We start from the raw sequence: 20,492 nt of genomic DNA, 5'->3' as shown, positions 1-20,492 counted from the left end.
TGTGGTTCTCCTGTACACTGTAATCACATGTTCTGTGGTTCTCCTGTACACTGTAATCACATGTTCTGTGGTTCTCCTGTACACTGTAAAAACCTGGCTGCAGTTGTTTTTTATATTGTGAAAAGTACATTTTGTCCTTACCAACAAATAACATTGTGGTAAAGCAGCACTGACAGAATAGACAAATGTAATCTATATATCATATTTATATATCTATATATATATATATATATATATATATCATATTTATATATATATATCATATATATATATTTCTTTAGGTTTAGTGTTTCTTGTTGTTTTTTGACTCTTAGAGCTGGAACTCAAAACCCAAGCGATGGAGAACATGCGTCTGGCTCTGTCTGAGCAGGAGGAGACCCAGGAGCAGATGGAGCACGCCATGGAGGAGAAGGACCACCACATCCAACAACTGACCAATGGTAATTTACAAACAAAAACAAGAGGTCCGGACGGCCACGCTCGGCCCCTGACCCCTCACGCCCCTCGTCCCTCACGCCCCTGACCCCTCACGCCCCTGACCCCTCACGCCCCTCGTCCCTCACGCCCCTGGCCCCTCGCCCCTCACGCCTCACGCCCCTGGCCCCACGCCCCTGACCCCTCACGCCCCTGACCCCTCACGCCCCTGACCCCTCACGCCCCTCGTCCCTCACGCCCCTCGCCCCTCATGCCCCTGGCCCCACGCCCCTCGTCCCTCACGCCCCTGGCCCCTCGCCCCTCATGCCCCTGGCCCCACGCCCCTCGCCCCTGACCCCTCACGCCCCTGACCCCTCACGCCCCTGACCCCTCACGCCCCTGACCCCTCACGCCCCTCGTCCCTCACGCCCCTGGCCCCTCGCCCCTCATGCCCCTGGCCCCACGCCCCTCGCCCCTGACCCCTCACGCCCCTGACCCCTCACGCCCCTGACCCCTCACGCCCCTGACCCCTCACGCCCCTGACCCCTCACGCCCCAGAGTGGGACGCTCCTCTCATAAGGTCGCTTTGTTGCGGGTCATAAAAGACGGCAAATCTCAAATAAAAATGTATTTCTGTAAAACATATTTGTCAAATCTGAAAGACATTTATGGAAGATTTCTCAAGTCATGGATCTGACATGAATCAACAAACGGACTGGATCCTTCACCTGTGATGGTGACTCAAGCTAAGCTAAGTGTAACGCTGGTGAGTCTGCGGCACAACGCTCAATTTCAGAGTGTTCATATTCTCCAGAGGCAGAGCTTTGTTTAACCAGGAATACACCATATATCACCTTTCTTCTGCTTTATTCTGAAAGAACAGACTGTAAACTTTAATCCAGTCTTTTATTCTGAAAGAACAGACTGTAAACTTTAATCCAGTCTTTTATTCTGAAAGAACAGACTGTAAACTTTAATCCAGTCTTTTATTCTGAAAGAACAGACTGTAAACTTTAATCCAGTCTTTTATTCTGAAAGAACAGACTGTAAACTTTAATCCAGTCTTTTATTCTGAAAGAACAGACTGTAAACTTTAATCCAGTCTTTTATTCTGAAAGAACAGACTGTAAACTTTAATCCAGTCTTTTATTCTGAAAGAACAGACTGTAAACTTTAATCCAGTCTTTTATTCTGAAAGAACAGACTGTAAACTTTAATCCAGTCTTTTATTCTGAAAGAACAGACTGTAAACTTTAATCCAGTCTTTTATTCTGAAAGAACAGACTGTAAACTTTAATCCAGTCTTTTATTCTGAAAGAACAGACTGTAAACTTTAATCCAGTCTTTTATTCTGAAAGAACAGACTGTAAACTTTAATCCAGTCTTTTATTCTGAAAGAACAGACTGTAAACTTTAATCCAGTCTTTTATTCTGAAAGAACAGACTGTAAACTTTAATCCAGTCTTTTATTCTGAAAGAACAGACTGTAAACTTTAATCCAGTCTTTTATTCTGAAAGAACAGACTGTAAACTTTAATCCAGTCTTTTATTCTGAAAGAACAGACTGTAAACTTTAATCCAGTCTTTTATTCTGAAAGAACAGACTGTAAACTTTAATCCAGTCTTTTATTCTGAAAGAACAGACTGTAAACTTTAATCCAGTCTTTTATTCTGAAAGAACAGACTGTAAACTTTAATCCAGTCTTTTATTCTGAAAGAACAGACTGTAAACTTTAATCCAGTCTTTTATTCTGACAGAACAGACTGTAAACTTTAATCCAGTCTTTTATTCTGACAGAACAGACTGTAAACTTTAATCCAGTCTTTTATTCTGACAGAACAGACTGTAAACTTTAATCCAGTCTTTTATTCTGAAAGAACAGACTGTAAACTTTAATCCAGTCTTTTATTCTGACAGAACAGACTGTAAACTTTAATCCAGTCTTTTATTCTGAAAGAACAGACTGTAAACTTTAATCCAGTCTTTTATTCTGACAGAACAGACTGTAAACTTTAATCCAGTCTTTTATTCTGACAGAACAGACTGTAAACTTTAATCCAGTCTTTTATTCTGACAGAACAGACTGTAAACTTTAATCCAGTCTTTTATTCTGACAGAACAGACTGTAAACTTTAATCCAGTCTTTTATTCTGAAAGAACAGACTGTAAACTTTAATCCAGTCTTTTATTCTGAAAGAACAGACTGTAAATTTTAATCCAGTCTTTTATTCTGAAAGAACAGACTGTAAACTTTAATCCAGTCTTTTATTCTGAAAGAACAGACTGTAAACTTTAATCCAGTCTTTTATTCTGAAAGAACAGACTGTAAACTTTAATCCAGTCTTTTATTCTGAAAGAACAGACTGTAAACTTTAATCCAGTCTTTTATTCTGAAAGAACAGACTGTAAACTTTAATCCAGTCTTTTATTCTGACAGAACAGACTGTAAACTTTAATCCAGTCTTTTATTCTGAAAGAACAGACTGTAAACTTTAATCCAGTCTTTTATTCTGACAGAACAGACTGTAAACTTTAATCCAGTCTTTTATTCTGACAGAACAGACTGTAAACTTTAATCCAGTCTTTTATTCTGACAGAACAGACTGTAAACTTTAATCCAGTCTTTTATTCTGACAGAACAGACTGTAAACTTTAATCCAGTCTTTTATTCTGACAGAACAGACTGTAAACTTTAATCCAGTCTTTTATTCTGAAAGAACAGACTGTAAACTTTAATCCAGTCTTTTATTCTGAAAGAACAGACTGTAAACTTTAATCCAGTCTTTTATTCTGACAGAACAGACTGTAAACTTTAATCCAGTCTTTTATTCTGACAGAACAGACTGTAAACTTTAATCCAGTCTTTTATTCTGAAAGAACAGACTGTAAACTTTAATCCAGTCTTTTATTCTGACAGAACAGACTGTAAACTTTAATCCAGTCTTTTATTCTGAAAGAACAGACTGTAAACTTTAATCCAGTCTTTTATTCTGAAAGAACAGACTGTAAACTTTAATCCAGTCTTTTATTCTGAAAGAACAGACTGTAAATTTTAATCCAGTCTTTTATTCTGACAGAACAGACTGTAAACTTTAACCCAGTCTTTTATTCTGAAAGAACAGACTGTAAACTTTAATCCAGTCTTTTATTCTGACAGAACAGACTGTAAACTTTAATCCAGTCTTTTATTCTGAAAGAACAGACTGTAAACTTTAATCCAGTCTTTTATTCTGAAAGAACAGACTGTAAACTTTAAACCAGTCTTTTATTCTGACAGAACAGACTGTAAACTTTAATCCAGTCTTTTATTCTGAAAGAACAGACTGTAAACTTTAATCCAGTCTTTTATTCTGAAAGAACAGACTGTAAACTTTAATCCAGTCTTTTATTCTGAAAGAACAGACTGTAAACTTTAATCCAGTCTTTTATTCTGACAGAACAGACTGTAAACTTTAATCCAGTCTTTTATTCTGACAGAACAGACTGTAAACTTTAATCCAGTCTTTTATTCTGAAAGAACAGACTGTAAACTTTAATCCAGTCTTTTATTCTGAAAGAACAGACTGTAAACTTTAATCCAGTCTTTTATTCTGAAAGAACAGACTGTAAACTTTAATCCAGTCTTTTATTCTGAAAGAACAGACTGTAAACTTTAATCCAGTCTTTTATTCTGAAAGAACAGACTGTAAACTTTAATCCAGTCTTTTATTCTGAAAGAACAGACTGTAAACTTTAATCCAGTCTTTTATTCTGACAGAACAGACTGTAAACTTTAATCCAGTCTTTTATTCTGAAAGAACAGACTGTAAACTTTAATCCAGTCTTTTATTCTGACAGAACAGACTGTAAACTTTAATCCAGTCTTTTATTCTGAAAGAACAGACTGTAAACTTTAATCCAGTCTTTTATTCTGACAGAACAGACTGTAAACTTTAATCCAGTCTTTTATTCTGAAAGAACAGACTGTAAACTTTAATCCAGTCTTTTATTCTGAAAGAACAGACTGTAAACTTTAATCCAGTCTTTTATTCTGACAGAACAGACTGTAAACTTTAATCCAGTCTTTTATTCTGACAGAACAGACTGTAAACTTTAATCCAGTCTTTTATTCTGAAAGAACAGACTGTAAACTTTAATCCAGTCTTTTATTCTGAAAGAACAGACTGTAAACTTTAATCCAGTCTTTTATTCTGACAGAACAGACTGTAAACTTTAATCCAGTCTTTTATTCTGAAAGAACAGACTGTAAACTTTAATCCAGTCTTTTATTCTGACAGAACAGACTGTAAACTTTAATCCAGTCTTTTATTCTGAAAGAACAGACTGTAAACTTTAATCCAGTCTTTTATTCTGACAGAACAGACTGTAAACTTTAATCCAGTCTTTTATTCTGAAAGAACAGACTGTAAACTTTAATCCAGTCTTTTATTCTGAAAGAACAGACTGTAAACTTTAATCCAGTCTTTTATTCTGACAGAACAGACTGTAAACTTTAATCCAGTCTTTTATTCTGAAAGAACAGACTGTAAACTTTAATCCAGTCTTTTATTCTGAAAGAACAGACTGTAAACTTTAATCCAGTCTTTTATTCTGACAGAACAGACTGTAAACTTTAATCCAGTCTTTTATTCTGACAGAACAGACTGTAAACTTTAATCCAGTCTTTTATTCTGAAAGAACAGACTGTAAACTTTAATCCAGTCTTTTATTCTGACAGAACAGACTGTAAACTTTAATCCAGTCTTTTATTCTGACAGAACAGACTGTAAACTTTAATCCAGTCTTTTATTCTGAAAGAACAGACTGTAAACTTTAATCCAGTCTTTTATTCTGAAAGAACAGACTGTAAACTTTAATCCAGTCTTTTATTCTGACAGAACAGACTGTAAACTTTAATCCAGTCTTTTATTCTGAAAGAACAGACTGTAAACTTTAATCCAGTCTTTTATTCTGACAGAACAGACTGTAAACTTTAATCCAGTCTTTTATTCTGACAGAACAGACTGTAAACTTTAATCCAGTCTTTTATTCTGACAGAACAGACTGTAAACTTTAATCCAGTCTTTTATTCTGAAAGAACAGACTGTAAACTTTAATCCAGTCTTTTATTCTGAAAGAACAGACTGTAAACTTTAATCCAGTCTTTTATTCTGACAGAACAGACTGTAAACTTTAATCCAGTCTTTTATTCTGACAGAACAGACTGTAAACTTTAATCCAGTCTTTTATTCTGACAGAACAGACTGTAAACTTTAATCCAGTCTTTTATTCTGACAGAACAGACTGTAAACTTTAATCCAGTCTTTTATTCTGAAAGAACAGACTGTAAACTTTAATCCAGTCTTTTATTCTGACAGAACAGACTGTAAACTTTAATCCAGTCTTTTATTCTGACAGAACAGACTGTAAACTTTAATCCAGTCTTTTATTCTGAAAGAACAGACTGTAAACTTTAATCCAGTCTTTTATTCTGACAGAACAGACTGTAAACTTTAATCCAGTCTTTTATTCTGAAAGAACAGACTGTAAACTTTAATCCAGTCTTTTATTCTGACAGAACAGACTGTAAACTTTAATCCAGTCTTTTATTCTGACAGAACAGACTGTAAACTTTAATCCAGTCTTTTATTCTGAAAGAACAGACTGTAAACTTTAATCCAGTCTTTTATTCTGAAAGAACAGACTGTAAACTTTAATCCAGTCTTTTATTCTGAAAGAACAGACTGTAAACTTTAATCCAGTCTTTTATTCTGACAGAACAGACTGTAAACTTTAATCCAGTCTTTTATTCTGAAAGAACAGACTGTAAACTTTAATCCAGTCTTTTATTCTGACAGAACAGACTGTAAACTTTAATCCAGTCTTTTATTCTGAAAGAACAGACTGTAAACTTTAATCCAGTCTTTTATTCTGAAAGAACAGACTGTAAACTTTAATCCAGTCTTTTATTCTGAAAGAACAGACTGTAAACTTTAATCCAGTCTTTTATTCTGAAAGAACAGACTGTAAACTTTAATCCAGTCTTTTATTCTGACAGAACAGACTGTAAACTTTAATCCAGTCTTTTATTCTGAAAGAACAGACTGTAAACTTTAATCCAGTCTTTTATTCTGAAAGAACAGACTGTAAACTTTAATCCAGTCTTTTATTCTGACAGAACAGACTGTAAACTTTAATCCAGTCTTTTATTCTGAAAGAACAGACTGTAAACTTTAATCCAGTCTTTTATTCTGACAGAACAGACTGTAAACTTTAATCCAGTCTTTTATTCTGACAGAACAGACTGTAAACTTTAATCCAGTCTTTTATTCTGACAGAACAGACTGTAAACTTTAATCCAGTCTTTTATTCTGACAGAACAGACTGTAAACTTTAATCCAGTCTTTTATTCTGACAGAACAGACTGTAAACTTGAATCCAGTCTTTTATTCTGACAGAACAGACTGTAAACTTTAATCCAGTCTTTTATTCTGACAGAACAGACTGTAAACTTTAATCCAGTCTTTTATTCTGAAAGAACAGACTGTAAACTTTAATCCAGTCTTTTATTCTGAAAGAACAGACTGTAAACTTTAATCCAGTCTTTTATTCTGACAGAACAGACTGTAAACTTTAATCCAGTCTTTTATTCTGACAGAACAGACTGTAAACTTTAATCCAGTCTTTTATTCTGACAGAACAGACTGTAAACTTTAATCCAGTCTTTTATTCTGACAGAACAGACTGTAAACTTTAATCCAGTCTTTTATTCTGAAAGAACAGACTGTAAACTTTAATCCAGTCTTTTATTCTGACAGAACAGACTGTAAACTTTAATCCAGTCTTTTATTCTGAAAGAACAGACTGTAAACTTTAATCCAGTCTTTTATTCTGACAGAACAGACTGTAAACTTTAATCCAGTCTTTTATTCTGACAGAACAGACTGTAAACTTTAATCCAGTCTTTTATTCTGAAAGAACAGACTGTAAACTTTAATCCAGTCTTTTATTCTGACAGAACAGACTGTAAACTTTAATCCAGTCTTTTATTCTGACAGAACAGACTGTAAACTTTAATCCAGTCTTTTATTCTGACAGAACAGACTGTAAACTTTAATCCAGTCTTTTATTCTGAAAGAACAGACTGTAAACTTTAATCCAGTCTTTTATTCTGACAGAACAGACTGTAAACTTTAATCCAGTCTTTTATTCTGACAGAACAGACTGTAAACTTTAATCCAGTCTTTTATTCTGACAGAACAGACTGTAAACTTTAATCCAGTCTTTTATTCTGACAGAACAGACTGTAAACTTTAATCCAGTCTTTTATTCTGACAGAACAGACTGTAAACTTTAATCCTGTAAAACATACATTCAGGGTGTTCAGAAGCACAATTTCTGTGTTTTTGGCGCCGAGCGCGTCGTGGGCGTTTCTAACCCTAACCCGTTTTGTTAGCTATGCTAGCCTTGTTAGCTTGTCAGACTGTTTGCCCTCTATGCCACGGCCCTGTAGCGTTGCTTGTCCTGTATTGTTGGTTTTGGGTCGGTTTTTTCATACACCTGGGGGCTCCAGTTCTGCTTTAATTTTGACAGGAATTTGCACAGTATTCATTTCCAATATTTATGAACAGCCAGACATTCCCTAAACACTTGTCAGTGGTGGGGTTCCTACAGCCACAAATATGTCCATGTGAATAGTGTGCACGCTGACGTGGTACAATAAAATACTGGCTCTGGTGCTTGTTTTCGATCTCTCTCTAGCTTCATTGTGCTTTTGTGAGTTATAAATTGTCCTTTACACAGTCAGTTTCATTTGTTCTTCTTTTTCTTTCACAGAGGTGGATAAACTGAACAATCTTATGCTGAAAAAAGACAGCACTAGTGACCATCAGACCGAGGGCCCTTCAAACGAGCTCCGAGGGGCCAAAGAGGAGGCTGCCCAGGCACAGGAAAGCTTAAAGGTATTATTTCTGCATATTTATTTGATTTGTTTTTTTCAGTAACAAATTAGTTGCTAACTTGGTGGTAATTCAAGTAATGATTCTAGTAAATAGTAACTAAGTGTATGAACACAATCGTTCTTTTTCATTTCTTAATAAAACGAAACATAATCCTAGTTGCATTTTGATGAACATAATTATTTCAGAACAGTACAGACTCTTAATCCCATGCAAACAAATGTTTTAGATTTACATCAATCACTTAATTCATAAATATTCTCTATCTAGAATATTTCAACCAATGAGTGAAATCTCAATGTAAATGAGAAAAAATCTTATTTGCAGCCCTAACTATGCACTTTATAAATACTTAAAGATCTATTTCGTCACTTTACTTACTTTAATATGTTGACTCTAAACTAGAGTTATCTCTTAACAAATGTCACTGTTTGTGCAGACGTGCTTGGACAAACAGCGAGCTGAGCGTAAGGCCTGGATGGAGGAGAAGCTGTCTCTGATCGGACAGGCCAAAGAGGCAGAGGAGCAAAGGAACCAGGACATGAGGAGGTTTGCGGAGGACAGGGAGAAATACCAGCAACAGCACAGCCAAGTGGTGAGGCTGAGCACTGCACCTCAGGAAGGCTTCAGAGAGACTCTGCTTCAGAGAGGAGGGACTCTGCTTTAGAGAGGAGGGACTCTGCTTCAGAGAGGAGGGACTCTGCTTCAGAGAGGAGGGACTCTGCTTTAGAGAGGAGGGACTCTGCTTTAGAGAGGAGGGACTCTGCTTCAGAGAGGAGGGACTCTGCTTCAGAGAGGAGGGACTCTGCTTCAGAGAGGAGGGACTCTGCTTTAGAGAGGAGGGACTCTGCTTTAGAGAGGAGGGACTCTGCTTCAGAGAGGAGGGACTCTGCTTCAGAGAGGAGGGACTCTGCTTCAGAGAGGAGGGACTCTGCTTCAGAGAGGAGGGACTCTGCTTTAGAGAGGAGGGACTCTGCTTCAGAGAGGAGGGACTCTGCTTCAGAGAGGAGGGACTCTGCTTCAGAGAGGAGGGACTCTGCTTCAGAGAGGAGGGACTCTGCTTTAGAGAGGAGGGACTCTGCTTTAGAGAGGAGGGACTCTGCTTCAGAGAGGAGGGACTCTGCTTCAGAGAGGAGGGACTCTGCTTCAGAGAGGAGGGACTCTGCTTTAGAGAGGAGGGACTCTGCTTTAGAGAGGAGGGACTCTGCTTCAGAGAGGAGGGACTCTGCTTCAGAGAGGAGGGACTCTGCTTCAGAGAGGAGGGACTCTGCTTCAGAGAGGAGGGACTCTGCTTTAGAGAGGAGGGACTCTGCTTCAGAGAGGAGGGACTCTGCTTCAGAGAGGAGGGACTCTGCTTCAGAGAGGAGGGACTCTGCTTCAGAGAGGAGGGACTCTGCTTTAGAGAGGAGGAGCCCTCCGCTCAGGGCTCAGCTGAGAGCAGAGCTGTGAGCGTTAGACCCACTCAAACCACAGCATGCAAAAAAGCAGTGTTAATGACATTAAAAAGGCAAGATACATTCTTGAATCTTATGTTATATTATATTTTGGCGATTTCTGGTGATAGAGCTCCCCCTGGAGGTCCCTTGTTAAACTATATTGTCAGAACATAGACAGGGTTCTATTTCATCCCTCCTGACGCCAGAGGCGGTGCATAAAGCACTGGATGATCATCCTTGCTCACACACAGGTCGAGAATTAATAACAAACAAGTCACCTTTGACCCCCGGTGGCTCACGTGAGGCTATATAGTCACGTGACACCGGGAGCTCCGCCCCTTTTCACCTTCTCGCATGCAGGTTGTATATGTGCTTGTTGTTCGGCTAATATATTGCTGTTTCCCACAAAGTTTGGTTCGTAGCCCTGTTAGCCCTGTTAGCCCTGTTAGCCCTGTTAGCCCTGTTAGCCCTGTTAGCCCTGTTAGCCCTGTTTGCCCTGTTTGCCCTGTTAGCCCTGTAAGCCCTGTTAGCCCTGTTGCCCTGTAAGCCCTGTTAGCCCTGTTAGCCTTGTTAGCCCTGTTTGCCCTGTTAGCCCTGTTAGTCCTGTTAGCCCTGTTAGCCCTGTTAGCCCTGTTAGCCCTGTTAGCCCTGTTAGCCCTGTTTGCCCTGTTAGCCCTGTTAGCCCTGTTAGCCCTGTTGCCCTGTAAGCCCTGTTAGCCCTGTTAGCCCTGTTAGCCCTGTTGCCCTGTAAGCCCTGTTAGCCCTGTTAGCCTTGTTAGCCCTGTTAGCCCTGTTAGCCCTGTTAGCCCTGTTTGCCCTGTTTGCCCTGTTAGCCCTGTTAGCCCTGTTAGCCCTGTTAGCCCTGTTAGCCCTGTTATCCCTGTTTGCCCTGTTTGCCCTGTTAGTCCTGTTAGTCCTGTTAGCCCTGTTAGCCCTGTTAGCCCTGTTAGCCCTGTGACTGGTACAGTCGGTGCTGTGAGTTCGCTCGTCCTCCTGTCGGACCTGTTGCAATGAGGAGGTATATTTACGTTGTTGTCTACGACTGGTAAGTGTTATCCCTTTCATGCATTTCGCTGTAGCCGTGCGCTCGGTAGATTTTTGTTGAATTTGAACCGTACAATCGTACCCGGTTTTGTGTTTATCCGTGCTCCGTTTGTTTGGGTTTACGGATACAGCCTCTGGGCTTTCAGTTCTAACTATAGCCGTGTTCGGGTCATTAGTTCAGAACTGCTTTGTTTTCAGCCGGTTACACACCATCGGTGGCGTTCCCTGCTCGACCTGACCCCGCTGCGCCCCTCTTACCGGGGTAGAGGTTTTGTATTCTAGAGTCGCTAGTGGCGTTCCACTCGACCCGACTCTGTTTGGCTCCGGTCATATCATGCTGGAGTCCCTGTGCTGCCGGTCCTGCCTGGCGCCGCTGCAGCCTGGCGATGGGCATGATCTCTGCCCTGCTTGTCTTGGAGTGGATCATCTTCAGGAAGCACTCTCCGATGATGCTTGCTCCAACTGTTCAGTTATGCTGCGGTCTGTGCGCGCTTGGCGGCATTCGAGGAAGCTTCAGACTGGTTGTTTGTGGCGCCTCCGAGTCAATTACCGGCTGGCCAGACTGGGGGCCACAAGCGGCCGTCCACGGCTACTCAAGGCGGCCCCCCATTTAAGAAAAAGAAGGGCCCCGGGAAGTTAGCGGCGCAAGTGAGCACGCTGACATCTGAACTGGCCCAAATGCGGGCAGTTATCCAGACTCTCCAGACTGATGCCAGTCGTGTGGTGGCACAACGGCAGGAGGGGCATGGCACAGCCTCAGTATATGATGACGTCATATCTGTGGCTGCTTCAGACACTCAGTTTCAGCTGGAGTCGGACCTTCTGAGCTCCAGAGTTTCAGAATCTGGCTCACTGGCCTCTGCCGGCTCTCAGGCCGACAGTGATGACACTGTCACAGCGGCTTTACGGACCGCACTTTCCCGCTTGACAGACCCAAAGGCATTTTCAAGGCCTACTTCAGATTGCAGGGTCTTGGGACTGATGCAGGACCCTCAGAAGCTTGGCCTGGGACATATGCCGGCAGTGGAGCCGGCCGGCTATTGCCTCCCTCATCGTCCGTCCAGAGGAGACCTTATGGACTAATGCCCGTTGTCCACGACCACAGAACTGTGTTACAGACGGCCTTCTGTGTAAGGCGTATGACATGGAAGCTCGTTTGGGTCGCATTGGGAACTCTTTGTCTCATTTGATGCTAGGCCTGTCGGTTTCCCTTGAGACGGTGCCGGTGGACCAACCAACACATGGGCTGGTTGACGCCTCCTTGCAGGCTTTCGCCTTCATGTCAAGGGAACTAGGGCGTCTCCTCTCAACATTAGTACAAGCTCGCCACCAAGTATGGCTGGCACAGTCTCCGCTCTCATAGGCCAGTAGGAAGACCTTGAGGGGTGTTCCAGTTCTTCCTGGAGGCTCTAGAGCGCACGCCCCAGGCTTGCCGTACACGGGGGGCTTCATAGGCGGGGGTCTCATCGACCAGCTCAGGCTGCCCCTCCCGTTTCTTCACGGAGGTACGCAACACCGCCCCATCACTCCCCCGTTCATGGCTCTGACTTGCAACAGACCCCAAGGTTTGGGTTTCGTCCGTCCAGTGCGTCCCGTTCCTCACAACCCGGCCGTCGCCCCCACAAGACCGCCGGGGGTCGAGGGGCCCCCAGAGGAGGTTAAGGTAGCTTCTTTCCTCAGGCATGGTCCTCGACTCCCATACAGCGACTGCACGCCCTTCGCCCAAGCGGGTGGACAATATTTTGGGAATGTTGCGGGACTTTCGACAGGGGAATTCTCTTCCCTACGTCATGTTCCTAAGCCTCTTGGGCAAGCTGACAACGTTGGTTCCTCTGGGGCTCCTGTCTTTGTGCCCCTTCAGATGTGGCTCAACGGCCTACACCTGGACCCCACACGTCAGGATCACAGGCGGCAGCGGCTACCAGTATCTCCCCAATGCCGGGTGCCTCTATGCAGGTGGCAGAAAGAGGCCTTTATGACGCAGGGTGTTCTGCTGGGGCCTCTTCCTTCCAGACGGGAGGTTGTGTACACCGACGCCTCCCTCCTAGGCTGGGGTGCGACATGGCAGGCATGGATGGTGCAAGGGTCATGGTCCCAGAGGCAGAGCAGGCTTCACATCAATGTGCTGGAGTTCTTGACTGTCGAGCTAACGCTACGTAATTTCTTGCCACACCTGTGCTGCCGTCATGTCATGGTACGGTCCGACAACCAGTGTGGTTTTTCACATAAATCACCAGGGCGGCACTGGGTCGGTGACCCTGTTCAGGATTGCACAACGGGTCCTGACTTGGGCTACCCCGCGCCTTGCCAGTCTCGGTTGTTCTTGCTGGCGGACAGGGCCAGCCCACTGGGTCAGGACGCACTGGCTCACGTCTGGCCCAGGACTATGCTCTATGCATTTCCCCCATTCCCCCTGATTCATCAGACGATTCTCAGGGTCCTTCAGGATGGCCACAGTCTCCTGCTAGTGGCCCCGTTTTTGCCGGAGAGGACATGGTTTCCTCTGCTGCGCAGGCTCTGCTGCGGCGCAGCGAGACATCTCCCCCCAGGTGGGATCTCCTCTCAACTAGGGGGTCAGATTCTGCACCCCAATCCCGAGCGCCTGAAGCTCTGGGTAAGGCCTCTGCAGAGCCCGGCCTGACCTTCTCGAGGTACGCCGGGGAAATTGGGAACACGGGCGGAAGTAGATCAGTGGTAGAGTGCTCGTCTTCTGATCCAAAGGTCGGTGGTTCGACTCCCTGCTTGGTCAGAGCGATCAGATCCACTGCCCCGCAGGTTGGCGGTGTGATCGCAGCTTCCTCATGTGAATACTGCTGTTGTGTCCCTGGGCAAGACACTTAACCCAACTTGCCCCCAGTGTCTGCGTACATCTGGTGTGTGAATGGGTGACTGGTTCCTTGATGTAAAGCGCTTTGAGTGCCTTGAAGGTAGAAAAGCGCTATATAAAAATGTGACCATTTACCAACACGATAAGCAATGCTCGTGCTCAGTCTACCCGTCTTCTGTATTCCTGCAAGTGGAAACTGTTTGACGCCTGGTGTCGCAAAAGCGGGCATTGTGCTGTGTCAACGGTGCTCGCTTTCCTGCAGGAGCTACTTGGCCAGGGGCGCTCTCCATCTACCCTGAAGGTATACATTGCTGCAATCTCTTGTTGTGGAGTGGGATGGTTTCTCGGTTGGCCGTAACAGTTATTTCCCTTTTTCTAAAGGGTGCCCGGCGTTTGCGTCCACCTGCCCGTTCTGTGGTCCCGGCATGGGACCTGTCCCTGGTGCTGGATGCGTTGCGATTCCTTCCATTTGAGCCTCTTTCGCAGATTGACCTTAAATGGCTTTCAATGAAGACGGCATTCCTTCTGGTGATGGCCTGGAGCCTGAGCTCCAGGCTTTGTCCGTGGCAGACTCGGGGGTTTTCGTTGGCACCCCGACAACTCTGGGGTTTCCCTTTGGCCGAATATGGATTTCGTTCCAAAGGTGATTTTGTCGGCGGGGCACAGGCCCTAACTGGCACGTTTTGGTGCGGGATCGGCTTCTGAACAGCAGTGTCCTGTCCGTGCGCTTAAGACGTATGTGCGTGCTACAGCATTGATAAATCTGAGAGCCTGTTTGTTACGCCGGCTCGCGTAAGGGCCAGGCTCTGTCCAAACAGTGTCTCGCGCGCTGGATTGTTGATGTCATCACGGAAGCCTCTGCTCGACAGGGGCCACTGTTGCCTTCCGGGGCGAGGTGCCACTCCACAAAGGGGCTCTCAACTTCATGGGCCGCTATGAACGGGGTGTCCTTGGACGTGATCTGTGCCTCTTGGACATCCCCCAATACTTTTGCACGATTTTACAGGGTGAATGTGGTTTCTCCACAACCGCTGGAAGAGGTTCTCCGGCAACACTCTTCTGCGTCCCATTGAGCTATGGTTTTGTCTATTCCTCGGGACCCTGCTGGTATTCGTCATCCAGTGCTTTATGCACCGCCTCTGGCGGTCATCCAGGATTCATAGAACCGTAGTTACAGTGGTAACTTTTGTTTCCATGGGTTTCTCAGCTGAGTTTTCTTCACGTCGATGTAAGCAAAAGACTGATTTTCTGCCCAAAGACAGCGCGGGACAACGACGAACACTTGAAAGGCCCGAAAAATACACATTTAACCATCACAGGGACTTACAGAGACAAAGTTATTTTCTATGTTATTATTATACGCTTTTTATATTTTCTGGGTAAATATCCTTCTTATATATAATTTCCCAATAAAGAAAGAAGTAAACGGATCCTCATAAGCCTTGTTGTTTCCCTCTCAGGAGTGTCTGTCCTCACAGCTGGCCCAGAAGGAGGAGAGCATGGAGCAGTGGAGGAGGGAGAGGGACACACTGGTGTCTGCTCTGGAAGTCCAGCTCCAGAAGCTACTCTCCAGTCAGGCTCAGAAGGACAAACTCATCCAGGAACTGCAGCAGAGCACCCGGCAGCAGAGCCCCGCGCAGCATAGCCCCCGGCAGCAGAGCCCCGCGCAGCAGAGCACCCGGCAGCAGAGCCCCGCGCAGCAGAGCACCCGGCAGCAGAGCCCCCGGCAGCAGAGCCCCCGGCAGCAGAGCCCCCGGCAGCAGAGCCCCCGGCAGCAGAGCCCCCGGCAGCAGAGCCCCCGGCAGCAGAGCACCCGGCAGCAGAGCACCCGGCATAAGAGCCCCCGGCCGCAGAGCACCCGGCATAAGAGCCCCCGGCAGCAGAGCCCCCGGCAGCAGAGCACCCGGCATAAGAGCCCCCCGCAGAAGAGCCCCCCGCAGCAGTCACCAGCAGAGGTCAGTGTCACACAGAGGACCATTTCGCTGGTTAGATCCATTTTAGCTGAAATTGAAAATAGGACAAATATCAAACCAGATAATAATTCCGTGATCATAATTAGGGATGTAACAATCCAGATCTCGAAAAACAAGAGTCTCACTATTGATTGGAATTCTATACGTTGTGGGTCTCAGAAACAGTTTCACAAACCAAAGAAAGCTGATGGTCCGCGGTCAGATTGTAAAACAGCTAATGAGGCTAACATGGCTAGCAAACGTGAGGCAGAGAACCGCAGTCGCTCCCTGCCAGAGAAATGGGGTCCCCTCAGCCCAGATAAAGACTCTCACGACTTTGCATCAAAAGGGGGGGAGAATATAACTATCAGATTTATTCATTGTTCTATGTTGCACTGAACACTGAATCACCAAAGCAAGTTCCTAATCTGCAATCAGATGATTGTTTACTAAAACCGCAAAGTCTTTTTAGCATTTCAGCTTTTTTCTTGGGAGAGAAAATGACTGTGAAGTGATTTGAATCCAAAAGCACTCAGTTGTTGGAAAAGCTTATTGTAAGAGTGAAGGCTCTGCTCTGTATGCTGAGAGGTCATAAATCTCCAGTGGCACCATAGTACAAACTTGCGTCTCGCATTCCTGTCACCATGGCGATGTTCGGAGGTTGTCTGCTGTTTGCTATATGAGTATTAACTGACCTAACATCAGATTGTAGAGGTTGAACAGAAGAGGTCCTTGAATTGACCCTCGAGCGTTACCGACTAGATATAGTCGGCGTCACCTCCACGCACACTTTGGGCTCGTAGTCGTCCTCCACTGGTGTGTGGCCTACGGGCCAAACAATGGTGCAGTACCCAGTCTTCTTTGAGTCCTTGAGCGGGTACTGGACAGTGCACCAACCGGGGATTCTAATGTTCTCCTGGAGGTCAATTCAAAGTGCTTCACAGCAGGAAAAATGCATTCAAATCACAAAGAAATTACAGAAACAGAAATACAATAAAATTAACTAAATAAAAAACACCTAGCCACAAAGGGTAACGTGTTTTCGGAGTCCAACTCCTTTTTAAATCAATCCAACTGATTGTCTAAACTAATGAAATCACAAAACAATTCAAGACATAAAAGAGAAGAGTGCAAAGAAAAAAACTGTTTTTATCTTAGATTTGAACATTGTCAGAGCAGAACATGTCTCACATCTTCAAGAAGAATGTTCCAGATTTTAGCTGCATAAAACTGAAACACAGATTCTCCATGTTTAGTCCTGACTCTGGCACCAGCAGGAGGCCGGTCCATGTTTAGTCCTGACTCTGGCACCAGCAGGAGGCCGGTCCATGTTTAGTCCTGACTCTGGCACCAGCAGGAGGCCGGTCCATGTTTAGTCCTGACTCTGGCACCAGCAGGAGGCCGGTCCATGTTTAGTCCTGACTCTGGCACCAGCAGGAGGCCGGTCCATGTTTAGTCCTGACTCTAGCACCAGCAGGAGGCCGGTCCATGTTTAGTCCTGACTCTGGCACCAGCAGGAGGCCGGTCCATGTTTAGTCCTGACTCTGGCACCAGCAGGAGGCCGGTCCATGTTTAGTCCTGACTCTGGCACCAGCAGGAGGCCGGTCCATGTTTAGTCCTGACTCTGGCACCAGCAGGAGGCCGGTCCACGTTTAGTCCTGACTCTGGCACCAGCAGGAGGCCGGTCCATGTTTAGTCCTGACTCTGGCACCAGCAGGAGGCCGTTACAGTAGTCTAATCTACATGAGACAAACTCATGGATAAGTCTCTCCAAATCCATGTGAAAAATACCAGGTACCAGGTGAAAGACGAGGGGGGATGGGTTGTGGGGCCTTTGTTGGTGTAGAAGGCAGCATGTGCGGGGAAGAGTTGATAAGTGTTGACATAACCCTTGATCTTGCTATTATGGGCGTGAGTGGAGCCATCTTAAGGCCTGATTTGATCAGACTTTCAAAATGGATGGGAAGGCCCCTGGGTGAGGGTGGAGATGAGAAGGAGAGTGATGAATCTTTAGTGGGAGTAGATGTTGCAGGGGGAACCCAGGGCTGGCCTAAAGGCAGGGGCGATGACAGGGGCGATGACAGGGGTGTTGTTGGGCTTGTCACAGATGGGTACAAGGCCTTTGAAGATTGTTCCTTTGCTGGAGGCGGTGGAGGTGAATGCGGAGCAGCTGGAGCTGAATCCTTTTCTGGTGGTGGTGGAGCGGCTGCTGATGAATCCTTTGGTGGAGGCTGAGGTTGTGGTGCTGTTGATGTTGAAACATTGGCTCGGTCTCTGGCTGATGGAGCAGGAATTCTTCTCTCATTCCTCTCTTCTCTAACTATCTGCTCAGGACCCTGTCCAGGCCCAGTCCAATGCCTCAGAGCGTGGAGCAGGTTCTCTGTCAGCACCCTCACTCCACCTCTGCACCCTCACTCCACCTCTGCACCCTCACTCCACCTCTGCACCTTCACTCCACCTCTGCACCTTCACTCCACCTCTGCACCCTCACTCCACCTCTGCACCCTCACTCCACCTCTGCACCCTCACTCCACCTCTGCACCTTCACTCCACCTCTGCACCCTCACTCCACCTCTGCACCCTCACTCCACCTCTGCACCCTCATTCCTCTGCACCCTCACTCCACCTCTGCACCCTCACTCCTCTGCACCCTCACTCCACCTCTGCACCCTCACTCCACCTCTGCACCCTCACTCCACCTCTGCACCCTCATTCCTCCTCTGCACCCTCACTCCACCTCTGCACCCTCACGCCACCTCTGCACCCTCATTCCTCCTCTGCACCCTCACTCCACCTCTGCATAGGTGGGGGCCCCTCTCATTTCCAGAATAGATAGAAGTTCTCAATGTAGTGCAGTCTTCTAGGTGCACACTCTTTGGACAGCCATGTGTTCAGCTGAAGCAGCTAAACTTGTTTCTCTTCCTGTCGATGTTTGGAAGAGGTCGACTTATGAATGTTTGGATTTCCACTTTATCAGCACGTCGAATAACTTCAAGAAGTCTCTTTTCAAAACTTCAACACCCACGTGGACAACGACAGGGACACCTGGAGAGGAGTGATCGGGAAGAACAGCCTCCCTGACCTGAACCCAAGTGGGTCCAGTTAATGGACTTCTGTGCTAGTCACGGTTTGTCCATAACAAACACAATGTTCAAGGCCCATCAGTGTCGTGACACCTTAGGCCGGAGGTCAATGATCGTTTTTGATGTCGTGTCTATTAACCTTTGGCCGATGACACAACAACAAGAGAACTTTCCACTGATCGCCACCTGGTGGAAGCCAGACAGACTTGGCAGGCCCAATCGTGTCATGAGGGTCTGTTTGGAACGTCTTGAGCCCTCTGTCAGCAGGATCTTCAACTAACACATCCAGGAGACCTTCTTCCCCATCCCGGGGGAGGCTGAGGATCTTGAGTCCGAGTGGTCCATGTTCTCACCCTCTATTCTCAATGTGGCTGCTCAGAGCTGTGGTCGCAAGGTCTCAGATACCTGTCGCGGCGGCAACCCCCAAACCCGGTGGTGGACGCCAGAAGTCGAGGATTTAGTCAAGCTGAAGAACGAGGCCTTTTTCTGGCAAACCGTCCGATGCCTCAAGAGGGCAAAACAGTTTATGGTGGCCTATAAGGACTTCAACTAGTCACATGACTTTGTCATATTGTGGCCCATCCCTCTTTGATTTTTCTTAACAAACTCTCTACTAACATTTTCCATTTATGAAACGAAAAAGAGGGAAAAAAGGGATTTTGTTTAAAATTCTCGATGACCACACCCGAAGGCTTCAAATTCATACCATTTCTTTGCTCATGGGTTTTGTGTCTTTTGGCCAAATTTGAAGTGTTTTTAATGAAAACTGTAGGAGGAGATGCCGAAAGTATGACGAGGTGCACGCTGTGTTTGATCCAATATGGCTGACTTCCTGTATGATTTAGGGCGGGGTCATAATATGATTTTTTACATGTTCTCACATGAACTATTTTTTGGAGTGAGCGTCATATTTTTACTGCAACTTTTTTGCCGCCGGGCTCCCATTGGCACGACTGAGCCGGGACCATTCTCGTCCTTCAGTTCGGGCCTAATAAAAGTATCTTTATTAGGCCCGAACTGAAGGACGAATTGAAGGAAGAATTAGGCCCAGACATGGTCTGGAGGACTGGAGACATGGGAACAGACGTCAGACAAATGGGAAAAATAACATTTGCTTCAACAATGGACAAATTTAGCAGACTTTGGACCGAATGGGACTTAAATTTAATGTGCCATAAATATGTTTCTTTGGATGTTTAGTTTGTCTATTTTGCTCCGAAAAAGAGAAAGAAAAAGGAAGCCCTGGGTTTATTTGAGGATACCTGTTTAGATTGATATTACGTAGAACTCAGAAGAACCAGGTTATTGTGAAATAAAGAACAAACAAAATATTGAGGACAAACTAGTAAAGCCTATTTTCCATCATATCTTAACTTGAATCCATCAGTTGTTGGTGTACCACAGGGATCTGTCCTGTGCTGCGTGTTGTACAAGGACCATAGCACTGACAAATGCTCCACTCAGCCAGCAGGGGCAGTGCATCGTGTTACTGCGCGGTCCAGGTCTAAACGTCACTCTCGTTTGGCCATGTTTGTTTTTTACACGCTCCATTTGTTCTTATTGATAGATTAAGAGCAGCGTGAGTCCTGAAGGTGAAGCACTCGTCCCCAAATCCAGAGGTAGAAGGGAGACCAGGACGTCTGAGACCAGGACGTCTGTGATCAGTCAGGTAAAGTCAGAGCCTCCATCTTATCACTGTGATGCTAGAAACCAGTGAATAACAAAACACATCATGGAAACATAAATGACTTGGACATCATGTCATTCTTGTGTGTGTGTCATTTAAAGGAGGTATGGA

The 20,492-nt window shown here is 45.0% G+C and overlaps 1 protein-coding gene across 1 annotated transcript in view; it reads left to right on the top strand.

Moving 5' to 3' along the window:
* The window catches only part of kif20ba (kinesin family member 20Ba), a 127,514-nt gene that overhangs the window by 94,549 nt on the left and 12,473 nt on the right, over positions 1–20,492 (top strand). Inside the window, exons 22-27 of the mRNA XM_072436357.1 lie at positions 315–440; positions 8,231–8,355; positions 8,792–8,947; positions 15,120–15,614; positions 18,984–19,208; positions 20,262–20,368. Coding sequence (XP_072292458.1) covers positions 315–440; positions 8,231–8,355; positions 8,792–8,947; positions 15,120–15,614; positions 18,984–19,208; positions 20,262–20,368 — 1,234 coding nt within the window. The remainder of the gene's footprint in view (positions 1–314; positions 441–8,230; positions 8,356–8,791; positions 8,948–15,119; positions 15,615–18,983; positions 19,209–20,261; positions 20,369–20,492) is intronic.

This window comes from Eucyclogobius newberryi, unplaced genomic scaffold (assembly GCF_026437365.1).
Source record: "Eucyclogobius newberryi isolate DKJ021-1_F unplaced genomic scaffold, fEucNew1.0.hap1 SCAF_8, whole genome shotgun sequence".
In the NCBI taxonomy this organism is placed as follows: Eukaryota; Metazoa; Chordata; class Actinopteri; order Gobiiformes; family Gobiidae; genus Eucyclogobius; species Eucyclogobius newberryi.
The sequence above is the reverse complement of the archived record's forward strand: the minus strand, read 5'-3'. Positions and strand labels throughout refer to the sequence as shown.